The following is a 25,011-nucleotide window of genomic DNA, read 5'->3' as shown; positions in this document are numbered from 1 at the left end:
GCAGGAACAGCCACACAGGAAGTGTCACCAAATATTTCATTACTCTGACACACAAACATATCGAATATCAAATGCCCTTTCTGCTCCATACCGCCCGTGTAACATAATAAGGTGAAAATATTTTTTCAGGCATCATAAAGAAAACGAAAAAAAAAGAGGAAAAAAAAACTTGAGAAATGTGAGAAGTCTGTTGCATCCTTTAAAGTCAGAGCTAGTTTGTCTATGCTTGTCAACACGCATCTGTGGTGTGATCCGTACAGCCTGCACATGTTTGAAGTGAAGACAGCATGGCTAATGTAAGCTGCCTCAAACTAGAACACCTCGACTTTGGCGCTTCTGGTGGAGGCACCTCAGGTATCCATCAACTCCTGTCATACTGCGCGCAGTCAGCTGCCTGATAAGTTGCATATGGCTAAGCGTATCACTTCAAAGTCACATCTGTTTGTATGTTTTATGTAGCGGTGGTAAAGTATAACAGGCAACTAGGGTCTGCAAGTGGAACAACACGCCTACTGTACCCAGAGTCTGCTGTACACAGAAAACTGAAAATGTGTGTTTGTGTTGAAAACTGCACGAGGATTACGGATGATTTGGTTTTAGCAGTCGAAAAAAAAGGTTTGTATTTCATTCGATCATTATATCAGTAAAAATCTTATGGAGAACATAAGAATATGTACATTTCTAGGTCTAATTTTTGTGAAGACATTTTTATATCTCCCTAAACCAGAAAACATTTCTACTGGATATCAAATCAATACACAGACATGGAAGCATCTTGCTGATCTACCTGAGTTGGGCACAATCAGCTGCCCCCCCTGCGAGCTGAAGGAGCCCAGAGCGGTGCAGGAGGGATCCCTGGTGCGCAGCAGCGTCTGTGTCTGCATGCGCCGGCCCATCGTGCTGTCGCTGTTGTCCAGCAGGCAGTGGGGAAGCTTTGGGGACAGCTTGGAGGACAGCTCCCCTCCCAGGTCGTCCTGAGGGGTCACCAGACCCGAGGAGTTGTACACCTTTATCTTCAGGTTGGGCAGTGGATCCAGCAGGGGGGAGTTGGTCATGGGGATTTTGTCGGCCACGTCATGGAGGGCATAAACTGGGCCGCGGTACATGGCGGCCGCCGAGGTCAAGTCAGGGGGTGCTGTTAAGAGATCAGCTGTGGGGAAAAAAAAAAAAAAAAAAAAAAAGCAAAGTAAATCCAGTTTTTGTAATTTTGGGGGAAAAACACACAAAACTCAACTCAGAACAGCTGCTTTGCTTTACTCTGCTGTTTTTCCACTCATTAAGGAAGTCTGCTTCAGTGGCAACAAACATTACTCAGTCTGAGAAGTTCGAGGCGCAGCTGTGATTCATGAAGAACAGATGGCATCACAAGAACTGAGTTTACCCTGTAGGAAGCCTGCAAACTTAAGCTCCTTTACTGCCTCCACACCCACTCCGCTTTCCTGCCACGGGATTCTTTATATCACACATATGCCACGGAAGGTAATAAAATTAGGGGTGATTATTTGTTGTTTATGAAATGTCAGCGACTGTGGTGATTACACTTTGAATTAAGGGGATCACTGCAGAGAGAGGAGACTGCAGGTACAGGTAGAGGAAAAAACAGACAAACAGATACAAGACAAACAAAATCTTTCTTGGCTGTCCACGTTTAAAGACCTGGTGTTAAGTGCTGCAAATTAAAGCAGAATGATGAAAAACCAACAACTGTCACTTTAGGATTTCCACAAATCCTTTGAAATGAAACATTTGATGCCTAAATTAACATCTATTTCCCATAAAATTAAAATTAAAAGTGATAATGTGATGAGACACTAAACAGAAATGTTGATCAGCGGAACTGAAAATCCTTTAGCCAACTTCCCTTAACATGTTTCTTTATCATTATTCAATCTCATTAATGTTACTTCTATGTGTATCACGTGACAATTGATTACATAGTGAAGCGCATAGTAGCAAAAACCTACTACATGATACAGGTTTTACTATTAATTAGAGCTTACACATTTTCTTCCTGTTTATACTCATATTAACTGATAATTAAACACTTTAAATAATAATTTCTCAAAACATTGTTTTTATATGTCCACATCTCTTAGTATGTTTCTCCCTAACAGAAACAATAGCAGGCCTGACTCTTGGATGAAGTCTTTCATTATTTTTTTCCCTTAAAATGAAAGTATTAACTAAAGCAGTAGTGAAAAATCCTTTAGCATGATTTCATTGTGGAAGAGAAAACTTGAAAGCCTCATAATGCTTTTTGAAACCTTTTTTTTTTTTCACTGCCTCCAGTCATTATTGTCACGCTTTACCTTTAAGTCCAGTTTAAGTGCTGTTGACTCACTTCAGATCAACACTGTGGCACAGAGGTTTAATGCTTTAATGACAGGTCCTGGTTTAACCTTCTGTCCCATATTTACACCATCATAGCATGTCATTCACATCACAGAAACGTTTGATACTTTAGAGCATCCAGGTCAAACAAACATCTAAAGGCCGACGTTATGGGCTGTTAATGTAAGCCACTCCAGATGTCTCTAAAAGTATTTACGCTAACACAACGTGATCTAATGTGCTGTGATGTTCACTTGTCCTTCAGCTAAATGTTGTTTACCGAGTTTGTTTAAAAGCCTAAATATTTAAAACACAGTTACAAAAACAAAAATGTGCTTGAGGTAAAGCTGACATAATTCTAAGAAAATTGAAGACTTTGTAAAAAAAGGTTAATGTGTTATTTTTGACTTTTTTTTTTTTTTGCTAATGCAAAACAAGGCATTCGTAATGATAGAGAAGTTTGGTAAGAAACCGATACTATTTTGGAATCAAATCCTTTACCAACTCTAAAGTAGCAGGATATATTATGGCCTGTGGCTATTTTATTGAATTTATGTTGTTTTTTTTTTTGTCAAGAAATATAACTAAAATTTGAAATAATATTATTTCAAGTGGAGCCTAAAGGTAAAGTGACATAATATACTTTTTTTTATTGGGAGCTCTTTTAAATGACATTTGGACCTCTGTCATTTCATTTTAGTATTTTTGAACTTTGACTAACCTACCCCTTTTCTGCTCTGGTTGTCATGCTAAGGTACTAAACTAATTATTTAATTTATAACAAAATAAAAAAAATAAAATCAATAAAAACAAGAAAATACAAGAAAATCTAAATGGAAAATGCTAATTTTCCATGAGATAATTGAGTAATTAATTATGCATGTAAATAATCAAAAAGGAAATCTCCAATAATTTGCACATGTTGTACCTATTTTGTCACACATGCCCACAAATTAAAACCCTTAACGTCCCAGTTGACCCACCTTTGCGTGCGGTCTTGATGCTGACCGGTTGGAAGCCTCCGTTCAGGGCAGACGAATCGATGATGTCGGAGCTGAACTCCCGATGGTTCTTCCTGTAGATGAAGAGCGCCACGACGACGGAGATAACCACGCACAGGATCACGGCGATGACAATGCCCACATAGAGGGCTACGTCATCGGTACTGGGAGCCACTGGGGGGAGCAAGCAGACATACAATACAGATATAGGAGAAGAGTCTTTTAAGAACTCATAACTTTGCATCAATAAGATTAAGGCTTTCTCTTTCAACATGCAGGAGTTACGATGAAGACATTATCAGCGGACTAATATCCTGGCTTGGGACTGAGCCGGATATTAACAGCCATAATACAGGGAAATAAATGCAGAAAGCTAATTTGTCCCCCCCCTCACCCCATCTGGTCTTTTTTTTTTTTATCATATATTTGCAAAAATAATTTCCCTATCCGAAACACGTTGCAAAGGAAGAAACACAAACATAGCTTTTACAACAAACAAATTAAAGTCTTTACTCCAGTGCTAAAGGGCAGAGATTTCACAAAGTCAAACCTGGATATTTCTTAAAAGGAACAGAGCTGCTCTGTATTTGAGAGGATGTTGTTCACAAGGCCTCATAAATATGATAATTAACGATGATTATCAGATAATGATGATAAGAGTCTGGAGAAACAACACAATTAAGATACATGGCCACCCCGGCGTAACGCAGCGGCAGGCTGAATCACGCTCAGACGCGAGATCAAAAGTCCTTGGACATATAGTTGTGCAGGGATTTCATCTTCAAATCGCAGCGCTCCGTGCTGAAGTTCAGAGCCCATTTGCGTCTTTGTTCTTACGCACTACAGATAAGATCTAGACATAGCTTGGATTTCTCAAATTGTCTTTCATCTCTGCCCGCCTCCCAGAGTTTTTCTGTCCATTTTCCAGCTGGAGAAACCTCTGTGATTAGTTGGCCAGGCATGGAAGAATCTATATATGCAGCTGCTAGAGCCAGACAGTGAGTACAGATCAGACCTTTTATTAGATGCTGACTGACAGTCTGAACTCTGTGGTGCTCTATGAAGAATGTCCTTCAGTGTCACAACTTGACAAATGAGGAGGGGGAAACACTTCTTTCGAGGTAATGAAATACCAGGGGGGGGCTTGTGGGAGCATGTGTCCGCGCATTGTTTGGTGTGTCAGCGCAGGGCCTACATGCTGTAGGGTTGTTGGAAAAAGTCAAACAAAAAGAATGCAAATGCATACTTATTTATAAGAGAACAAAAGGCATTTTGATAAGGGAGAGAATCCCATTTTTAGGATGAGCACTTATGCAAATTGCGCTGAATATGCAGCAGATGGCAGTGTCACCCATAAATCCAAAGACAAGGCTTTGAAGACATGCATGATGGTGGAGCAAGTGTGCAGATGGCACTCATGTGTCTCTTGTGCTCAGTTTCACAAAGAAGCATGAAGCAGTAGAGCGAAGAGGCTGTGAGGGAAGAGTGTTTTTGCAAAAAAGGGAAAGCCATAAGTTTACTAATTACATGCTCTAAAGAGCCATGTTTATATCGATTATCAAGTTGCAATTTCAAACTTTATTAGACGTAATTTAGTGTTTTATGTGAAAGACCGACACAAACTGGTAAAGAATTGTAAACTAGAAGGAAAATAGTAAGTACTTTTGAAATATTTTTTTTAATAATCAAAAATCTGAAAAGTGTGGCATGCATTTGTATTCAGAACTATTTGCTCTAATACCCCTAAACAAAGTCCAGTGCAACCAACTGGATTCAGGGAAAATGGCAAATCTACCAAAAGATAGAGTCAAAAAGCTTGTGGTAACTCTGGAGAAGAACAGCTTTGCTGACAGATCAACAATCAGCCGCACTTTGCAGAAATCTGGACTTTACTGAAGAGTGGCCAGAGGAAATCTGTCGATGAAGGAAAAGTCCAATTTTAAGTTTGCCTTTTTTTAAGAGGACACAGCAAAATGCGGTAAAAGGTGCTCCAGTCAGACTTTCTGAATTATTTGCAAATCTTCAGGTGTGACTTAAAACCAACTCTGCACATAACCCTGAATTAACATCCTCACGGTAAGCCATGGTGGTGGCAGCATCATGCTGTATGGGTTCTTTTCTTTAGCAGGGACAGGGAAGCTGGTTAGAGTTGATAGGAAGTTGATAATGTTTGCGACTGCAAGATGATAAATTGGAAAACGGTTTTAGCTTTTCACAGAACTAACCTGAAGCTAAAAGGTGCATAATGTGGTGCATAGTTTGTTGCTATAAACTTAAAATGCATTTAATGCATAGTATGAGCAGTGAGGATGAGGAAGGCGACTGTGTTACAGCAGAGGTTTAAGTTTCCTGAATGACTATAATTAGACACACTTTATGTACTGCAAAAAGCACATCAGTCTATATTATATTAATGTATCTTCCTTAGAAAGCATATTTGTAACATAGGCGTCTCCGCTCAGCCTTGCCTTAAACATCCTCTTCCAGATGCATCCTAATGTATGTCAGAGCTCTAATCTTTCCTCTCTCAGAGAGTCGCAAACACAAAACGGAGCAGGGCGCCAGTGATGAAGGTCTAAAAAATGTAATTTCACTCCGCTCCCTCTGCAGAGCTTCTCAGCAGTTGCTTAACATATATCCCCTCAGTCGAACAATCTTCCATCCACGCTTTGATGATAAATGCAGCAACCTGCTAAGTGTACGCATTAAAATGTATCACTCAGATTAATATGTCCCTTTGAACATGAGCTATTGTCAGAAGTGGAAAAATACAAGGAGCGAAAATGAAACAGATTATTAAACACTCTATTTTCTGTGAAGAGCAGAAGATTTAAAGACGGAGGGAGAGACAGATTTACAGAAAGAATTAAAAGCATAAAACACTGCAACAAAAAAAAAAGTGTGATGGGAGATGTGTAGAAGTGGTCCTATTGCACATTGCTGTCAGAGTGGAGTTAGGCTTACTTTAAATCCGATTATAATTACTTAAATAACTTACATTATTAAGACTGAAGTGAATTGTATTAACATTTTAATCTTTTTTTTTTTTTGGGGGGGGGGGGGTTAGAGCAAATGTTAAAAGACAGGATGGAAGATTGATCCGTACTCTAACAAGGTCAAAAAGCCCTTGATCATCTGCAATTATTTTCTTCAGGCTTTTGTTTGGTCCAGAAATGAATGTGCTAACATCTAATGATAAAACGTTACATAAGGTTTCTTCTAATGACCGTTTTAATTATTTCTGCAGTAGCTGCAGCACAGTGAGATGCCGCCGACTTTGAACTAAGAATGCAGATACCTAAAAAAAAAACACTTAGCTCCTTTCTTAAAGATATCTCCGGTTTTCAGAGTCTTCATTATTTCACACTTAGAGTATTCCCACAATTAAGTGTTACAGGTTTTAAAGCTTGAATCAAATCGTGCTCTTTCCTTCACGACTGTGAAGACCCTTAGCCTTGAGAACCTAATTAAGGTCTAAGATTCTGGTAAGACATACGACAACTCAAATGATTAAAAATGTTCCAAATTTCTCTTTAAGCCCTCTGTGTAGAGGTTCATCTTCTATTGTGCAAGAAAAAATAAGTCGTCTGCAGAGGTTTTTAACCCAATCAGCGCAGCCCTGAACATATTATCCATGTTTGAATTCGATTCAATTTATTTATATAGTGCCAATTGACAGCACGCTTTCTCAAGACAAAAAAAAGTCAAACAATGCTGTCAAGTCAAACAATGCTGTCAAAAGCTCAGTTTATTCTTTAAATTGGTTAAAAGGTGTTTTTTCTTTCTAAGGAAACCCAGCAGATTGCATCAAGTTGCTGATAATGGAAAGTTGCCTGCATTGTGTCGCTAACTTTGCAGCAATCCATCATACTGAGCATGCATGTGGAAACCACAGAAGGGAAAATTCCTCTGTGCGAACGGCCTTCTGCCACAAAAAAAAAAAAAAAAACTAAACAAAAAAAAAAAAACAGGAAAAAATAAACACTGAAGCACTGATCTAGAAGTATTTTCTATGTTAAAGTAAAAAAAAAAATGACAGTATTAGTTCCTCTAGTGACTTCATCTAGGAGAGGACTAGAGCAAAACAGTGAAGTTCTTAGTCCGATTTGAAGCTTATACGACGAGCGAAAGCTGCGACTACAATTAGTCACAGGAAGATTTATTCAGGAGAGAGAGGTTAAACACTGAAAGAGACGGCCAAGTGCATCATCGACAGAAGGAGAACATTAAGTTGCTCCCCTTCAGGAAGATGTCAGCTAATCAGAACGCCAGACAGGATGGCGAACATAAAGCTATAAGCTGAAATAATGCAAAATTAAGAGAACAGTAAGAGAATATTGCAAAGTGAAAAAGTGCTCATTATGTCCCCCAGCAGCATAAATCTGTAGCATCATAATAGCAGAGATAGCTAAGGAGAATCAAAGCCAGTCATGTTTATCCAAAAGGAAAGTTTTAAGCCCAGTCATAAACTAGACCTGGTGTCTGCATAACGGACTAAAACTGGGAGCTGGTTCCACAGGAGAGCCGCATGGAAACTAAAATACTTCACTCCTATTCTACTTTTAGAACCTGTGGAAACCGAAAGTAGTGCTCTGTTTTCTGACGTGTCGCTACTCTACCCACAAGTACAACGTAAATACACAACCAGGACTTCTTTGATGATATTCTTGCACTTTTAAGATGTCGATCAAATACATACAGAGTGCTTTGACATAACTTTGATATAAAACATGAATAAGTGTGAAAATAGTTTATTCATGCAGAGAATTGACTGGATTCTAATTGTGGCTTGAGCCTTCTGGCAATTTGCATAATAAGCAGACTGTGATAGTGACATTAGTTTTATTCGTTTTTATGTGATTTTGTTAAGTCACAAATACAAAAACGGCATTTTCTGAAGGTGATATAATCTTAGAAGCACATATGGGTCTAAATGAGGAACAAACGTGCCTAAATAAGATGCACACATTTGCCAGCCACTTAAACTGATGCACATATTTTACTTCTTGGTAACACAAATGGTGAATCAACCAGTCAAATAGCCGCTGCCGAATGTGATGAAGGCGGCCTGCAGAAGTTCAAGCTGAGCATCATGAATGAGAAAAAAAAGGGAATTCTGATGGCTATTGTTGCATTCGGGCTGGTTGGAGTATTTCAAAATATATGCTGATCTACTGAGATTTTTGTGCACAAAACCCCTAAAAATATTATTCAGCAAACGACAGCTATGTGGTAGAAAACTCCATTTGGATGTCAAGTGAGACTTACTGTAGCTCAAACGACCATTTGTGCCAACCTAGGTATGCAGAATGTTATCTGTAGATGCACACCAACACCATCATGCCAAGTTAAACTGAGGCTAGATGCTCAACAAAGTAGGACAATGACACATCAAAATAACATTTCCTAATCCAACCAGTCTTGATTTTAGCTCTAACATTCAAATGAAAGCTACTTTGTATCAGACTGATCCTGTCGGAGTAGTAATGTGTGGGATTCTTCTCAGCACTGTTTGAGTCCTTTTAATACTAAATGAGAATTATTGTTGCTGACTATGTAATAGTGTATCAATCCCATATTGCAAACCTCAAATTAACTTTGAAATGGTTTATTGAATAATGACATGAGATGGAGTGGTATGGAGGCAATAAATTTACATCAACTGGGTGATGTGATTATATCAATGTGGGCCGAAATCTCTAAGAAATCATCACCTGACTTGACAGATTTTTTTCAATCTACGCCACATAAAATTAAAGCACTTCTAAAGGGAAAAACGGTTTAGTGAAGTGTACCTCAAACTGTCTAGTAAGTATACATGCAGCCTCAAAGTTGAAATCCTTTGTACTGCTCGGTGCAGACAGTGAGAAACCAAAACCCTAAAGTTTGTAGCGTTTCAAAAAAGCATAGTTTTACTAAATCTAGAAAATCTGAGAGAGTTTCTGCTTTGGAAAGGCAAAGGGAGACCTGATTGTTTATCCCCCCGACTGGTCCTCGTTTACCAAATAATAATAAAGGTGAATGGACTGCATGCATTTCGATGCAAAGGTCGCTTATTCATCAATTTGGATGTGCCAAATACATGCCATCTTTGAGATCACCCACAGCAGTTTAGGCCAATGTGAAGCAGGCCGGTGTGATCTGCACATCATCAGTAAAACATGTCATTACATTATTGTTAGCAAATATTTCATTAAAGACAAATTCTGGCTGAACAATATTTTTATGTCTATTCTCTCTTTAGAAAGTCTGATACTCAAACTGATGTCTCAGTGACAACTGATTTGATGTTGATAAATATAAAAATTTATTGAATTACTACTAGTAGTGGACTACTAGTTCTTAGTGAAAAAGTGTTTATGTGACGCTCTTGAATAATTACATTTTTACTCAACAATTTACTTTATAGATTTGAAGAAAAAAAAACCCACAGAGCTTGTTTGCTAGTATATTATGACGATATTGTAGAAATGAAGTAGTGATGATAAAATTAAAGCACAAATATAAGTTGGAAAGCAGTATTTTTTAATGATTTTACTGCAACTTTGCAGACATATTTTTTTGTGTTTTATTTTATTTTAGTGTTTCTTTTTCTTGTTCGGTGATCTTGAGTGCTTTGAAAGGCGCCTTCAAATAAAATGCATTATTATTTATTATTATATTTTCAATGTCAAATTTGTTTGACTGTAGTGACAAATACAGTTTGTTCATAAGCTGCTTATAAAAACAAACCCCACCAACAAACACAAAACAAAAGGTGGAGACAGAGACGCATACATGCATGGGAATAACAGCAAACAAGAAAAAAAAGAAATTAAATGATGAAAATAAACAACAACTCACATGAATTTCCAAAATCACCCTCGTCATTAGCCTCAGTAGACTTCTGATATAAGGAACCTTTAAAAAAAAAAGAAAGAAAAGGTTGTGGATGGGGAGGAGGGCGTGAGAGGTAAGGTGGGAGGGCAAAGAAAGAGGGATGATGAAAATCAAATTTCAAACAGAAAAACTAACTCAACAAATGAGACAGCGACAAACCCATGAGCAAGAGCGATGACACGGGGATGTGATCGTTCTTGATTTAGCCCCCCCTCTCCTTGCATGCTGTATAGAGATGAATGAAGGGAAAACAGGGGGAGAGCATGGAGGCTCTCTGAGGAAGCGGCACGATCCATCAAGTGGGCTTAGTGCTTCGGCAGCAGCAGGACAGATGCTGGCAGGTGAGGGGAATGGAGGGGCTGATAAAGTACGAGCTCCAACAGAGTCAATAGAACCTACAGCCTTGCATCTGTCACCGGAAGGTGGATGGAGACGTTAGTGCACGAGATAAAAGGAATGATTATGTTAGGAAAGCGGAAAGAGGAGAAAGCTGAAGGACAGCGATTAGAAAAATTGGACACGTGCGATTGGGAGATTTAGGAAATCTTCGGCATAGAATGTTTTCTGGCTCCTGCTGGTATTTTAGGAGCTTTAGCTGGAGCCGGACTGAAAGGCAGAGCCAGCGCACAAGCACACATAATATTCAGTCTCCCCGAGACATCCATAAACAACTATACAAACAATGAAATCCTTATTGGAAAGGGAGAGTGCCACAGGAAGACAAGTGGACTGACAGGAAAATCAATGATGTAATAGATGAGGTCGGTGCATGCAATCAGGCGTTGGGGATGCAGGGTTGGAGCAAGCGGGAGGCGACAGTAAGCGGATGCCCCTTCTGAACCCATCCTGTGGAGTTTCCATACATCCAGACTGAGAGAACTGGAAAACCAGCATAATGGCTTCTTTAGTGGATGGGCTCCAGAGGAAAACAAGCAGCTCCAGACAAAAAAAAAAAAATCCTTTTTTCTTTTTTTTTTACTCTACTTATAGATCCAGGAAGGAAGTTGGGATCATAGCACAGGTAATCAATGTGAGTGTTGAACATTACTCCTTTAGCTTGACAATTTTCCAATCTTGGAGGCCTACGTTGTTCTTTTGTCTGCGAAAAGAGCCGTTATTGAAAAATTTAAAAGGTTAATTTCAGTCTCTGCTACTTATTAATCTACGTGAAACCAAAAATCCGGAGACAATTTGATCAAGACCTTTAAGCCAAAGTGTAAATAGCAGAAATCAAGTCTGGCACCACGATTGTGCCGTCTCGTCTCACAGCAATAAAGCGTGCGCCCTTGCTGGTGTCTAGATTTCCCTGTTCTGCGGATCGATATGTCAAGAAAATGTCATGTCTGCGAGCGGGGTTACCAGAGGCTCGGCAAAAAACATATGAATTCAGAAACGCAGACCACAGGGGAAGTGCCTAACACAGACGGGTCACCCATGGCGAACTGTGGTAGCTGAAGAACAAGTTAGAAATCCAAAGGTTTTCTCTGAATGTGCAGAGTGCAACTCTTTCTGAAGCAATTTTACAATATTTAACTTTAGTAAATGTAACACCCCGAAACTCCCTGACTGTTAAAATGCAGTAAACAAGCTGCAAAGTAAATTATCACACAACTCTTTCCTTCTTGACTGGGGTCAGTTGTATTTCTACAGTGAGGAGTTATGGATGCCCGAAGCATCGGGCTCTGTTTCAAGCTCCGGCCAGATCGGATTCCTTCAGGCAGAGCTCTGTGATGGACTGCAATTGAAGTGATTTAAATAAATTCAAACATCAGAAAATAAGATCAAACTGCAACGAAATCCACAGACACGTGTTTGCTCAGATTCCAGCTCAGCACTGCAGGGAGCGAATCAACCGTCCGAGGTGAGTTCGGATTGCACACAACTTCCATTCCCAATCATATTTGCCATAACATGAGCTTTCAGATAATGGGCCGTTCTCCTAAATGCTTGTGGAAATGGTCGTTAGCATTGGCGTAAGTGGCTCTGGCCTCTTAGCTTCCAAAAAAAAAAATCAATCTCTGAAATGATCCTGAATCTATAACATTATGGCTTTATATTCTCGGCAAACTAGCCATCAATCCTCCAAGTACTAATGCTCTTGGGACAGGTGGAGCTGAGCTAGGCGAGAACAAGGGCAGGTGAGAGTTGGGTTAACATATGTTGTTATGCTGAAGCAAAAAAAACACATTCAGTCTTGCACTCTCTTTCACAGCCTTCTCCACAGACTTTTTTCTAATGTTTTTCTGTTCTTGTTTTAAACTTTTTAAATTAGAATCACAAACCAGAACATTTTGTTGGGATTTCATGTAACAGATCAACATAACATTTTATGAAGTAAATTCAACTTTTTTTTTTTGTATAAACATAAATCTTTGTGGTTTGTATTTGTATTCAAACCTCAGACTCAGAGCCAGTGTTTTCTGTAATTACAAATGAAAATCTTTCAGGGTGTCTCTATCAGCTTTGCAGCACTAGTGATCCTCACCTCCTTGTTCTTCTTAACAAAGTAGCCTGTTTATTGATTTTAGAGGAAGAATGTCTGCGAACATGCTTTTTCAAGTCTTGTTACAGATGCCAAATTATTTTTATATAAAGACTTTGTATATATAGAATATGTTTTTATCAAAACTGTCTGACGGCAGGTCTGGTTGTACGATCCGAGGTGTTGTCCCACTGGAAGGTGAACCTTGGATGAATGGAGCTCCATATTTAGCTCCATCCATCTTCCCATCACATCTAATTGCAGCTTTTCTTGAAGAAAAGCTTTGCTGCAGCATTATGCTGCCATTACCATGTTCCATATCTATCCATCCATCCATCCATTTTCTACACACCCTTGTCCCTAGGGGTCGGGATGTTTCATATCTAGGATAGTATAATCAAGAATGTCTGAGTTGGGCAGCACATCTTCTCCCATATTGGCTATTCCCTAACTGGCTTCTGCCAGACTTTAATATATCTTCTTATGTCTTTCTTTCAACATTAGATTTCTTTTGTTACTCAATAGATCCCAGATTTGTGGAATCCATGACTGATAGCTGTCCTGCTGTCTGATTCTCCCACCTGAGCTATGGATCTCTGCAGCTCCTCCAGAAAACTTCCCCACAATTTCACCCCTGAAATGTTCAATGCACCTTTTGGCCTTTATATCCAAATAAAAGCAATAAAAAGTTTGTAGTTTTAATGTGACAAAATATTTATTAAAAGTCCCGGGGGCAGGAGTGCTTCTGCAAAGCTACGCATGACGCTCAACAAAATCAGGTAATGCATTCTTGTAATCCACTCTCTGAATGCCTGGCCTTGTACTCGGCAGACACGTTTATTTACTTAATAAATATGGACTTTGATTAGTAATATAATGTTGACTCTAACTTGTGATGCATTACTACTAGTAGCCATTTGCAATGTGGTGCAACAGAAGCTGCACAAAGTGTTTGCCAGCTCTATTAAATTTAAGACACCTAGCAGCTGAGCCTCTGTTATATAATTAGTGTCACAATCACCATCTGTAATAGGTTTACACATGATGAAGGCACAAGTGACAGTGATTGGATCTAACACCTCCAAAGATGTTTATTGCAAGAGAGTTTTATAAAACTAGACAGGGTCTAACTCAGTTTCTGTGCAGCATTTGCCTCTCTCCACAGCTCATCCCCTTCCTCTTGTTGTTGAAGAAAAGATGGCAAAGATCATTTACTCAGACGAAGCCGAAGGGGCCAAATACTTCACCCTGTGACGGCCCAGCCATGTCGTAAACACACACACATCAAAGCTATAAATTCATGATTTCAATCTGCGAATGTGTTATAAATAAGTGGGAGCAGGATTGTTGGATTAGGCAAACCGTGCGGCCGGTTTTAACTTCCTGGCAGAAAAGGCATAAGTAAACAATTCTCTGCATGCGAGGGGGAAAAAAGTCAGTTTCTGGCTTCACCACAAACTGGCTTTTATCTGTTGTTTTGTCAACATCAACACAGTAAGACCAGTAAATGAGTATTTCAGAGCAAGCCTAAATACAGCGTGTGCCAGAACTTCCCAGAGCACAGCTCAAAATTACATATACAGTTCTGGTCAGAGATATACATGTATTATTAGGGGCATCAATGTAGTTCATTTTGGGCTTTTCAAGATTTATCGAAGCCACTCTTTTCCCACGGTGGAATGATGATGAAACATCCAAGATCAACGATTGTTATAAATAAGAATTAGATGCACAAGTTTGAAATGATCAAGGATTTCCACTTTTTGTAACAGAGCTAAAACTTCTACAGCTGGGCTCAAATATGTACACACATTCTCTTGGTTCCGTTTTTAGTTTGTAGGCCCTGTTTGGTTTTAACAGCTCGGTTTCTCTCAAGTGTCTTTCACATCTGTTCCTGTTCACTTTTATTGTATTTGTTAAGACTTTGGCTTTTGGTCATGTTTTATTTAATCACTGTTCATCTGATCAGGACATTCTCCCTGTGTTTGCTGGTGTTTTGTCCATTAAGCGTCTATTTTTATTCTTCCCTGCAGCTGTTCCACATTCATTTTATCTATCTCACCTGCTCCTACTCCACAGATTACCTTCCCAGTATTTATGCTTCTGATTTGTCCTCGGTCTATGTCATGTATTCCAATTGTTTACATGTTTCCTGCCATGTTGTTGTCTCCATTTGCCTTTTGTTGGATGTGATCTGTATTTCTTCTGTGCTGTGGGGCTGTCCGTGTTCTCTGGTTTGGGGGTTTTCACCATTTTGAATGTGTAATTCTATCTCTGTGTGGAACAGAGAAAATTCTGAATAAGTTCAAAATTGTACACAAAGTTCTTGTTTTATTAAATTAAGTGAAGTTTTTGGTAATCAATCCACCCAGGTAAAAGAACAGTTCAAATAAATCAGTCAATGCGTTTGATGAGTGCATATAAACTACAGGATACCACCAGATGTTCTCCCAGGGATGAAGTTCGGTATTTTGGGAAAAAAAAAAAAATTGTGAATAAAATGAGACAGATAAAGACAGAGGCTTTCCAGCTTCTGCTCTTGTTTTTCTGAGTGAGGTGAAGAAAAGCTGAGTGATAGACAAGGCGAAAGTGTTACATGTGGGTGTGAAGCACATGGCGATGAAAGAGCACAGCGAAAACTTCTGGTCAAAAGGCGGAGAGACTCCTCTGAATCGGCGGGTTCAGAGAGAGTAGCGCAGGATTAGTATGGGTACTCACTCTGCATGCACAGGCCGTCAGTGCAGTTCTTAGACTGGAGCACCAAGCCCTCACAGTCCTTCCCTCCGTTTTTGGGTGCCGGGGCGCTGCATTCCCTCCTCCTGTAGTGGGTGCACTCTGTCCCACAGGTGGACCACTTACTCCACTCTGTCCACAGGCCATCCACTATCACACAGCAGACAGGACATGGATGAGGGTCGAATGAGTGAAATGAGGAAGACGGAGACAAATGAGCGCATGAGTGGGTGAGTGAGTGGAGTTGATTGAAACAGCGAGAACAGGTACATGTAAGCATGGAGACACAATATGCAAGCACAAGTTGCATCATGTTATGCAGTCAGTTCTTGTGCTGCTGAACCCTGTTTAGCCCATTAATAGGTGGGTGTATTGTTTTGTTTTGTTTATTTGTTGTTGTTGTTGTTGCCGTACCTGGGCAGAGAGGATTGCATGGCAGCTTCTGGATGCCCTGTCCTTCACAGATTGAACCTCCATTCAGAGGAGCTGGGTTGGTACAGCTGCGCGTCCGTTTCTGGTAACCACGGCCACAGCGGCTGTTACACACTGACCACTCTGTCCATGTTGACCACCCACCATTTACTGGGGAAAAAAAGATAAAAAGAGGTGAGAGATGGGGATCATCCAGTAACTAATCAATGATTAGTAGTTAGTAAAAATAGAGACTGGAAGCACAGAGGATTAAGAAGATTCTAGATATATTTTCTACAAAAACCTAGACTCTTCATTCAGGCTGTCCTATCTTTCCCCCCAAAATGCTTTCATTCAGACGATGGTTCTACGAGGACACCAATGTCCTCAAGACAGTTAGGAGGTTAAAATCCAATTCTACGCTGGATTATGCTGGATTAGAGAATGTCGGCAGTCTTTTGGAAATGTTAATATGAAGGTTTACTTACTTCACATAGATCAATCAAAGCTGTGCTCATTTAGCTAATTCTTAACGTAGGATGCTAAAGGTATTATAAAATGTCAACTCCATAATAATTTTGAATGACTGAATTGCTGGCAGAGATGTTTACCAGTATCTGCTCTCACATAAATCGGTAGCATCATCCTAATTGGATCTGTGTGGCATCATGGAAATATGATGTAATTGTAACAGCGCTGCTGAAAGTTACAATGATGATATTCCTTATGTGTCAAAAGTATGACCCACATATTTTTGACTCTTTTTTTATTACCATCTCAGTGTCTCTCCACCACTATCTGCATCAATTAGACATGATACATTAATACTAATATGCTGTAGCCTCCTTTATGTTTAAAAATATATATCAATTTAACATTAAATAAGAGGGTTTTCTCTAAAATATTAGTTTAAACACAAATGTTTTGTGAAGTAAAAGAATCCCCTACTAAGAAAGCTCATGTCCAGTCATTCTCACATAATATAACATGTTTTAACTGCTCAGGTTTTGCATTTGGGCCGTGACAATCTTGGGTGATTACTATCTGATGCGGCCAGCGTGTCAATTTTGGTCCAGTTGCTGCCTTTTCCATTCACTGATTCCTCCTAATGCCTCTCTTACCTCCCTCATCCATCTCTGTCGGCAGCTAAATCCAGTGCAGAGTGACACCAGGGCTTGTGGCTGAGAACAAGTCTGCTGCATTTGAGATGGTGAAACCGGGCCCCTCGGAGCCAACAACTTTCAAATGTGACATGGTGAGTGGAAAACCCCCTCCTGAAAAACATTGGTCTCAAAGGAGAGCCAAGATTTCTGCGCTGTCTTTTTTTTTTCTTTCTTTCCTACGGAGGATTAGAGCTCCGTCTTCTCTCCTTCGCTCATTGTCTCTCTCCAAACCCAGATTTTGTTGTCATCTCCTCTTCCCAGTGTCCTTTTTGTGAGTTGGTTTGGAAATACTGCAAATCCATCTCAGTTCCCCCCCCCATCACTAGTATCAAACAACTCTCCCTCATCCGTAGGGTATTCCCATCCTGCTGCATGGGGCAGTATGAATACTTACACATGCAGCACAATTGTACTTGAATGTGTGAGTATCCCATCTTTGAAATGAAAAGAATGAGCTGACATCAAAGCACTTTTCTGACACTTAATCCTAAAAGACTGTGCTGGTGACATGAAAGCCTTGTGCCTGAAATCTGCTCTCCTACATTTGTACATTACTGCTGCACTGATCCCCAAATGGCTACATTATTCCCAGTATCCACTCAGCTGTGAAAAATAGTTGATAAACAAAAACAAAGTCCCTCTATGAATGCAACACCACTTGCTGGTCCAGGAGAGAGTCGGGGATGGAAGGAAGAGATGAGAAGATTATGGATTTGAAACTTTACCCTGGTGGCAGTATCGGTTGCAAGCATCTGGTCACTTCTATATTATTTATATGCGTCTACTGCATCTGTATTTAAAGGACATTTATCATGTTGTTTAACCCTTGAAAGCCTTCCATCTTGAAAGTATGAAATATAGTGATAGTGCTGTCTTGCAAAGCATTTAGAAACAGCATAAAGCAAAAAGCACAAGGTTTTCAGAAAGGAAAAGACTGATATAGTGTTTATTTAAGATGCTGTTTGTAAAAAAGTTAGCTGTCATTAAATAAAACCGGTAACAGTGGAGAGAAATGGGGCAGAAATTGCATCAACTGGAAGGCTGACAGAGATTTTTTCTTTTCTTTTCAATTACAATTTATATCATATATCATTAAGCTTGCCACGGAGCGCTTTCAAATATCAGGTTAGAGTGATGGTCTGTTACCAAGACAACACTTCTCATGATTCTCTCTTACTCACTGGGTAAACTGAGATATAAATCCTCCCCCTTATAAGATCCCAAAACTTTCATCTTGGTTGGCTACAGTGGTATGCAATCATGATGGGAGTTTGGTTTTCCATTATCACTTTTTTGCAATTTTTAGTTGAGTTCTTGCATATCTTACAATCCTTTTTGCTGTTGTACATGTTTCTCAACAGAAGACATGGAAATTGATATAGCTATGATATACTAAGAGCTGGAAGACATATGATAAAAAAAGGTTATCAGAGGTATTCTCATAGAGTATAATAGCTGTGAGCAGTTTGCCGTCTGGAACAAATTGAACAGAGTAGACAGAAGCCGTAAGTTTTGATTAATTGAGCTATCAAGCTATTTTCACTCAAAAACAACAATATTGTATCTAAAGAACATTTGTTTTATGTGTCATTTGTTCAGTCTTGAGCCTCCTACACTCGCTGGAGTTTATCTTTATAGCCATGCTGTGCGGTAAGAACCAAGCTGGTTGATGTTGGGGAGACGGTAGCTGAGCCTATGCAGGAGCCACAGCGGGGGTCTCTTTAAGAACGGCTCAGCTACATCTACACCTCTCTCACAGTTCAGAAAACCGTAAATCCTCTGCTCCCCACACACCTTCCGGCAGAAACAAAATGAGCGAATGTTACTCTCTACGGGTGACAGACTGATTCCCACTTCGCGCACAGCGACTTTGAAATTTGATTTATTTTGACTTGAGCCGACCTTGTGACAGGATTCAACACTTTTTCCTCTGACTTCACAAACCTGTCATGTGGCTGATGTGGAAGTTTTTCAGATCAAATGGTTGAGCGTTTGAGTTGGTGAATTATCAGATTAACACTGTCAGAAACTGTGAGCATTACTAAACTGTTTGAAAGATGCCAGAAAAACTCAGTTGGAGTTATGAAAAAGTTGGAACCGCCGTGTAAGACATGAGTTTTACCGTAGACAATAACTGTGGCGGTGGTGCTGCGTCTTTTGGCCACAATGTTCTTCGCCACGCAGGTGTAGTTGGCGGTGTCGGACAAGCGGGCTTGTTTTATTATCAGGTTGTGGTCGATGGTGATGTAGAAGTTTCTGTCGTCTGCAGGATCAATAACTTCTTCATTCTTTAACCACTCCACCTAAAAATGAAATGAAAAAAATAGTAAAAAAAATAAAAAATACAACAGCCAGTATTTTGGGATGAAAAACATGAGCAGTAAGGTTTTAATGTATTCCTACATTGAACTCAGCAGGGATTTATATTGCTTATTTTTTCCCCATCTAGTGCATACACTGTAAGAAAATATGGCCGTACTCTGCAAATGACTTACAGAAGTAATGACACCGAATTTCAAAGCTAAAGACTATCTTTGACCAAATGTAGTTAAAAATTTGAATAAAATACATAGACTGGTCAAACTTAACCTGGATTATGATGCACTGAACACAGATTCTTTAAAATGCAGTTTAGGACTTCTGCTTGTCAAAAACAGTCATCCAAGACCCATCCATCCATCTTCTTTACACCCTTGCCCCTTAGTGGGTTCAGGAGGGTTGCTGGTGCCCATCTTCAGCTAATGTTCCGGGCGAGAGGCGGGGTTCACCCTGGACAGGTGGCCAGTCTGTCGCAGGCAACACAGAGACACACAGGACAAACAACCACATACACACACACTCACACCTAGGGACAATTTGGAGAGGCCAATTAAGTCAGGTTTTTAGACTGTGGGAGGAAACCGGAGTACCCGGAGAAAACCCACCATGCACAGGGAGAACATGCAAACTCCATGCAGAAAGACCGGGGCCGGGAATCGAACCCAGAACCTTCTTGCTGCAAGGCAACAGTTCTACCAACTGCGCCACTGTGCAGCCTGTCATCAAAGACCATCTTTTAGATATGTTTTTGGTGACAGGGCAACCTAAAACTGACACAAACAAAACAATCTCAATATGTAAACAGGTCATTTGTGGACAATCCTAACTAAAAAAAACAGACTACAGCTGTTAGAATGGGTTTTGTGCAGCAACAAGGGTCTGTGCTTAAATCCAAGCTGTGCATTTTTTCTGAATAGGATTTCAGAAGTTGTCCCGATGTATGTGTCGGTTCTCTTTGGGAGCTTTGCCCTTGTTCCACAGTCCAAAAACATGCAGGACGGGTTAAACATCAACTCTAAAGGTGTGACAACCCAAACACTCTAGCAAAGATTAAGCAGTCAAAAACAATGAATGAATGCTTGGATATCTACGAAGGTGAAGAAAAAGGGGCTCCTCTATGGCAGCATTCATGCAAGAACCGCCACTGGAAAAGACAATAAATAACAGATAGAATGACCTCATTAAATTATAGGAGAAAAACTCACAATCATTGAAGCATTTAAACTGCCATAGTTTTTCCTGTTTCTGTCCAATTTCTCATATAGCAGTGAAAGCCAGGATTACAGCACCATTGTTTATGTCTCAGAGGTCCGACTACAAAAAGTCAATAGCTATCATGCTCTTTTTATTCCTCCCCAGAACAAAGCACTACAGTAACAGCAGCATTGTCAGGCAGCGGAGAAAAGCAAACTCTCTACAACTGTGAAAGCCGAGAGGCTCTCTGACCTTTCCTTATGAGTTTCATTTCTCTGAATCATTCTGATATTGAACTCCCGGCTCCATCGCGGAACAAGGAATCATTTGGAGCCTTTATTTGACTGTAATTCTCCAAGATCCTCCTTTTCTCTTTAAGAGGTGCGAAGGTTCAGAGGTTTTTTTTTTCTTTCCTTTCTTATTCTTCAAAAGAACAACACGTGCCTTTCTCGTTTTCTGCAGTCACTTTGATTCAGACACGTTTCCTGGGTGTTTGGTATTCTTCAAAGGAACTGTCCAGCGATGAGGATGCCTGGCAAACAGACTACCTTCCTGTGCATCGAAGTACCCCGCTAGGAGTGGGACTTGATGAGGAGAACAGACGAAGATAAGGCTCGATGTTTATAAAGTGTCCTTCTCAGGGGAGATAAAGTATCTCCAAAAGTGGGGCAATAACCTGATATGAGTCCTGCCAAGACAAAACAGCCACTGTTGTTGGATATCTACAGAAACGCCATCTGACGCACAATTGGCCATTGTTATAAGACCACCACTGTTAGAAGTCTCTTGAAAGAGAAGATTGACTGATTTGTGAAAATGCACCAGGTGCTACGCTTGAAGCAGGGTACCACCAGCTCCACCACTATCTGCCTCAGTTTGAGGTGACAAACATTAAGAGACGCCTGCGGCATAACACCTCTGCAGAACGCCCGCTTCCTCTCATCCAGTGGGAACACGCTGAATATGCCTGAGAAAAAAAAACAACAACAAAAAAACTTTCTTTTCACACTAAACGTCTTTCAAATCAAGGTGTGCAACATCAACAAGATGCATCTCATAACACTCTACTCCCATAGCATACTTGAGTCTCAACAAACAGCGGGTGTGAGTTTTATATGAGCGGCGGTTTACAGTAAACCTCCATATTCTTGATGTGTTTTCTCTGCAGATTTGGTGTTTATGAGTGTTTTCCTTCATAAACATGTATCAGCCTAATCAATTTCATGGAGCCAGGAGGGATACGATTCCACCGCTGTCTGTCTGCAAACTGAAACTAAACCTTTTGCTTATTTGATTTTGCTGCAATTAAATGCAGCATTGCTTTTATTGCAAAGTATGGAGGATGCAATAAACTGTCTATCACCAAGTCTGCTGGGTTAAAATGTAGGTTTTCATATAAAGCACTGACAATTTAAAGCAGAGCTTATTTGAAGCAATGCTGTTTGAATACAAAAAACAACCAGGAAAGACATGAGCAGTGTATGTTAACGGCAAAATATGTCTTTTTACCCATTTGCACAGTTGCTTTACTTTCATTTTTTTTATTATTCATTCATTTTTAAAATATAATGTTTAGTTTATCGAATTTAAAAGAAAAAAAAACTTCCCAAATACTAATGCTTAAAAGGCTTTCTCCTAAGAATATTAATGTTTTACTCAGATGAAGACCTTGTACATTCAGAGATTTAAACTTCCCTTAAACACTGCAGTGCAGGAACTATTTGGCATTAAAAAAAAATGCAACTTGTTTTAATCTCATTGGAAATTATATAAATATTTTGAACTGGGCCAAACAAAACCCAGACTTGAATTTGATAGAGAATCTGTGCAGGGATCAAAAGATTAGAACGATAACAAGGAGGCCTAATAAATCAAAGCAAAAGAGGGACCATGTATTTTTTTAATGAGATTTTTAGCTAAATGTAAACTATTTTTTGAAATTGACGGTGCTTTTGCATTGTTTCATTGTCTTTCGAACGACAGCTATCACAGAAGCAAACATCTTGGTTGACTGACAATAGGTTACATTCAAAATCTGGCAAAGGTACAAATAATCAAAGAGAAAATCTCATTCAGTTACCCATTTTCCTGATCATCGTTCATGCAAACGTTGTAAGACACAGTACACTGTAATAAAAAAACTGCTCTTGCCCGAGAACATTTTCACAAATCAGTTTTAATCTGTGCCAGCCAAAGTTTGAGCTGGCTCATGTGAAAGGCGATCATCTATACTATTTATAATTAGTCATCTTAGCCCGCAGCGGCTAAATCTGCTCCTGCTATTTCATTTAAACTTACTTGTCCTGACACCTGCTGAAGCTGCAGCATTAAAATCTGTCAGGCTTTTCAGGAGTTGAGCATCACATTGTCAGAGTTCAGTGATCTGCAGGGTCTTTTACTTTTATTGTGTAATGTTATTAAATAGGTCTAGAAAAGTATGTTTAGAAATAGTCAAGATTATAGAACAAAATACCAACAAACAACAACAGACTGCAAGTCATTTTTAAATAATGTCTAAAGACATGTAGTTAATAGGGGCTGGAAAGGCTGTTAGTGGATATTTGGGTTAAAATTAAATCTAGTCTTAATTCTGAATGAAAAGAAAAATATTCTGCCAGAAAGAGAGGGAGAGAGAAGAGCCCGGGAGTTTAGAGAACAAAGATTTGACAGTGATCTCATTGTCACTTTCTGTGTCTTTTGTTCTTGTGCTGAAAAAGTCCTGAATAGAACAAATTAAATGATGCAAACAAGAGAAAGAATGGGTCTTTTTTTTTTTTTTTACTTGACATGATAAATATTTTCTCTTTTCGCACTCGCGCAAGTCGATGCTGAGAAGAAGGCGCTGGTAAAAAGCATCAGAAGGGGGTTTTTGGTGAGAAAAAGAGATTGACAGTAGATACAAAGAGGTGGTTATCCAATTTTCACCAATCATAGAGGCAGACTTTCCAGACGTGCTGCGTTCAGATGTCAAGAGCACTTTTGCGGGAAAAGGTAATTAAAATTTGAACAAAAGAACCTTTCAGTGCAGATGGAGGGGCGGGAAGGAAATAAGAGTGACAAGGAAAAAGATTGTGGCAGAATTTTATATTATAAACTGGAAAGAGTGAACAAAAGTAACAACAGATCACCAATATTTAATTCTGTGCCAAAACCAAGAGAAAATGGCAAAACAATTTCTTCAGCAAATTTCACAAGATCAAAGTCTGCAAAACACTATAGCTCTTTTTGCAATTCGCAAATCTTCTTTGATGCCAGCAGACGTAAAAGCCTGCACATGTACAGATGCACAAACTTGCACGCCCATGCAAAGACACACTCTCACAGCTCGTTAGTGTCTGATTGGCAGCGAAACATCCAGAGAGGTAATTGGCACATTTCTTGTCATTAACGACCGGGAAATTGCCACATGTCAGCTGTCATCGGATACAGCCAAGTGACAGACAGCGAGATGGAAACTTAGACCCAGAGTGGAGGAGAGGAAGATGTGGGAAAAAAATGGAGCAATGCAGGGGAAAAACAGGACGGAGACGGGGGAGCAGGTGCCTCTGTACGATAACAGTTACCACCGTTTCAAAATATACACTTGACCCATCATTGGAGAGGGTCGAGAATGGACATGAAAGAATAAAAGATGGGCACGTTTTGGGATTATAGGTGGAGCTGCGAAGACTTAACTGGTTATCAGAAAAAGAAGGTTTGCAATGACAGAAAAAAAACAAAAAACATCCTAATGAACCTAAAGCAATGAAAAAGACCAGCATGGTCAGGATCAAAATGTGTTGGACATTGTGTAAAGCAAAATAAATAAGCTGAATGTTAGGTTTACAAAGTTAAAACCTAACTACCCAACTACTTTTTTTATTATGACTTTATGTGATAGTCCAACATATAGCAGCATGTGGGAAGAAAATCTTAATTAGTTTTAGTCCTGAAGAGTTTATATATGCTGTATATTTTAGTCACCCTGAGTCAGTTCTTTGTAAAACCATCATTTGCTGCAAGTGCAGCATCAATCTATGTTTCTGCCAGCTTCACACACCTGAAAGCATAAGTATTTGCTCACTCTGCTTTGCAATATAGTTCAAACTCCCACGTCTGGATATATGTGAACAAATTTAGAGATTTTGCAGAAAATTCCTCATTAATTTTTTGTAATTCTAGCTGTTTGTTTATGTCCTGCTGGCAGGTGAACCTCAGTCTTGAGACAGTTTGGTCTTCTTTCATGATATGCTCCAGCCACAATCCCAATACATTTCTATTAGCTTTTTATTCCCTCTGAAGAAAGAAATCCCCACAGCATCATGTTGTCACTGTCATTGTGGAAATGGTGTGTCTGAGGTAATGTGCAGTGTTACGTTTTTAACAGGAAGTGTTTCGCATGAAGATAGATAGGCCCACTGTTACTCTGGAAAAGCTGCAGAGATTCAAAGCTCAGATGTAAGGGATTCCATTTAGATAAATTAGTGAAACCGAAAGTTCACAAATGTGAGCCAATACA

General features: G+C 39.6%; 1 protein-coding gene across 4 annotated transcripts in view; it reads right to left on the bottom strand.

Annotated features, from left to right (window-relative positions):
* Positions 1–25,011, bottom strand: part of unc5cb (unc-5 netrin receptor Cb) — a 142,574-nt gene that overhangs the window by 11,866 nt on the left and 105,697 nt on the right. The window contains exons 5-10 of one of the 4 annotated variants that reach the window (XM_008424252.3): positions 19,123–19,303; positions 15,841–16,008; positions 15,412–15,576; positions 10,176–10,232; positions 3,315–3,506; positions 788–1,150 (exon numbers count right to left, since the gene is read on the bottom strand). In XM_008424252.3, the coding sequence (XP_008422474.1) occupies positions 788–1,150; positions 3,315–3,506; positions 10,176–10,232; positions 15,412–15,576; positions 15,841–16,008; positions 19,123–19,303 (1,126 nt within the window). The remainder of the gene's footprint in view (positions 1–787; positions 1,151–3,314; positions 3,507–10,175; positions 10,233–15,411; positions 15,577–15,840; positions 16,009–19,122; positions 19,304–25,011) is intronic. The other 3 variants (XM_008424253.3, XM_017307961.2, XM_008424254.3) reach the window with 3 other exon arrangements.

This window comes from Poecilia reticulata, chromosome 12, assembly GCF_904066995.2.
Source record: "Poecilia reticulata chromosome 12, P_reticulata-male-v2, whole genome shotgun sequence".
Lineage (NCBI taxonomy): Eukaryota > Metazoa > Chordata > Actinopteri > Cyprinodontiformes > Poeciliidae > Poecilia > Poecilia reticulata.
The sequence above is the reverse complement of the archived record's forward strand: the minus strand, read 5'-3'. Positions and strand labels throughout refer to the sequence as shown.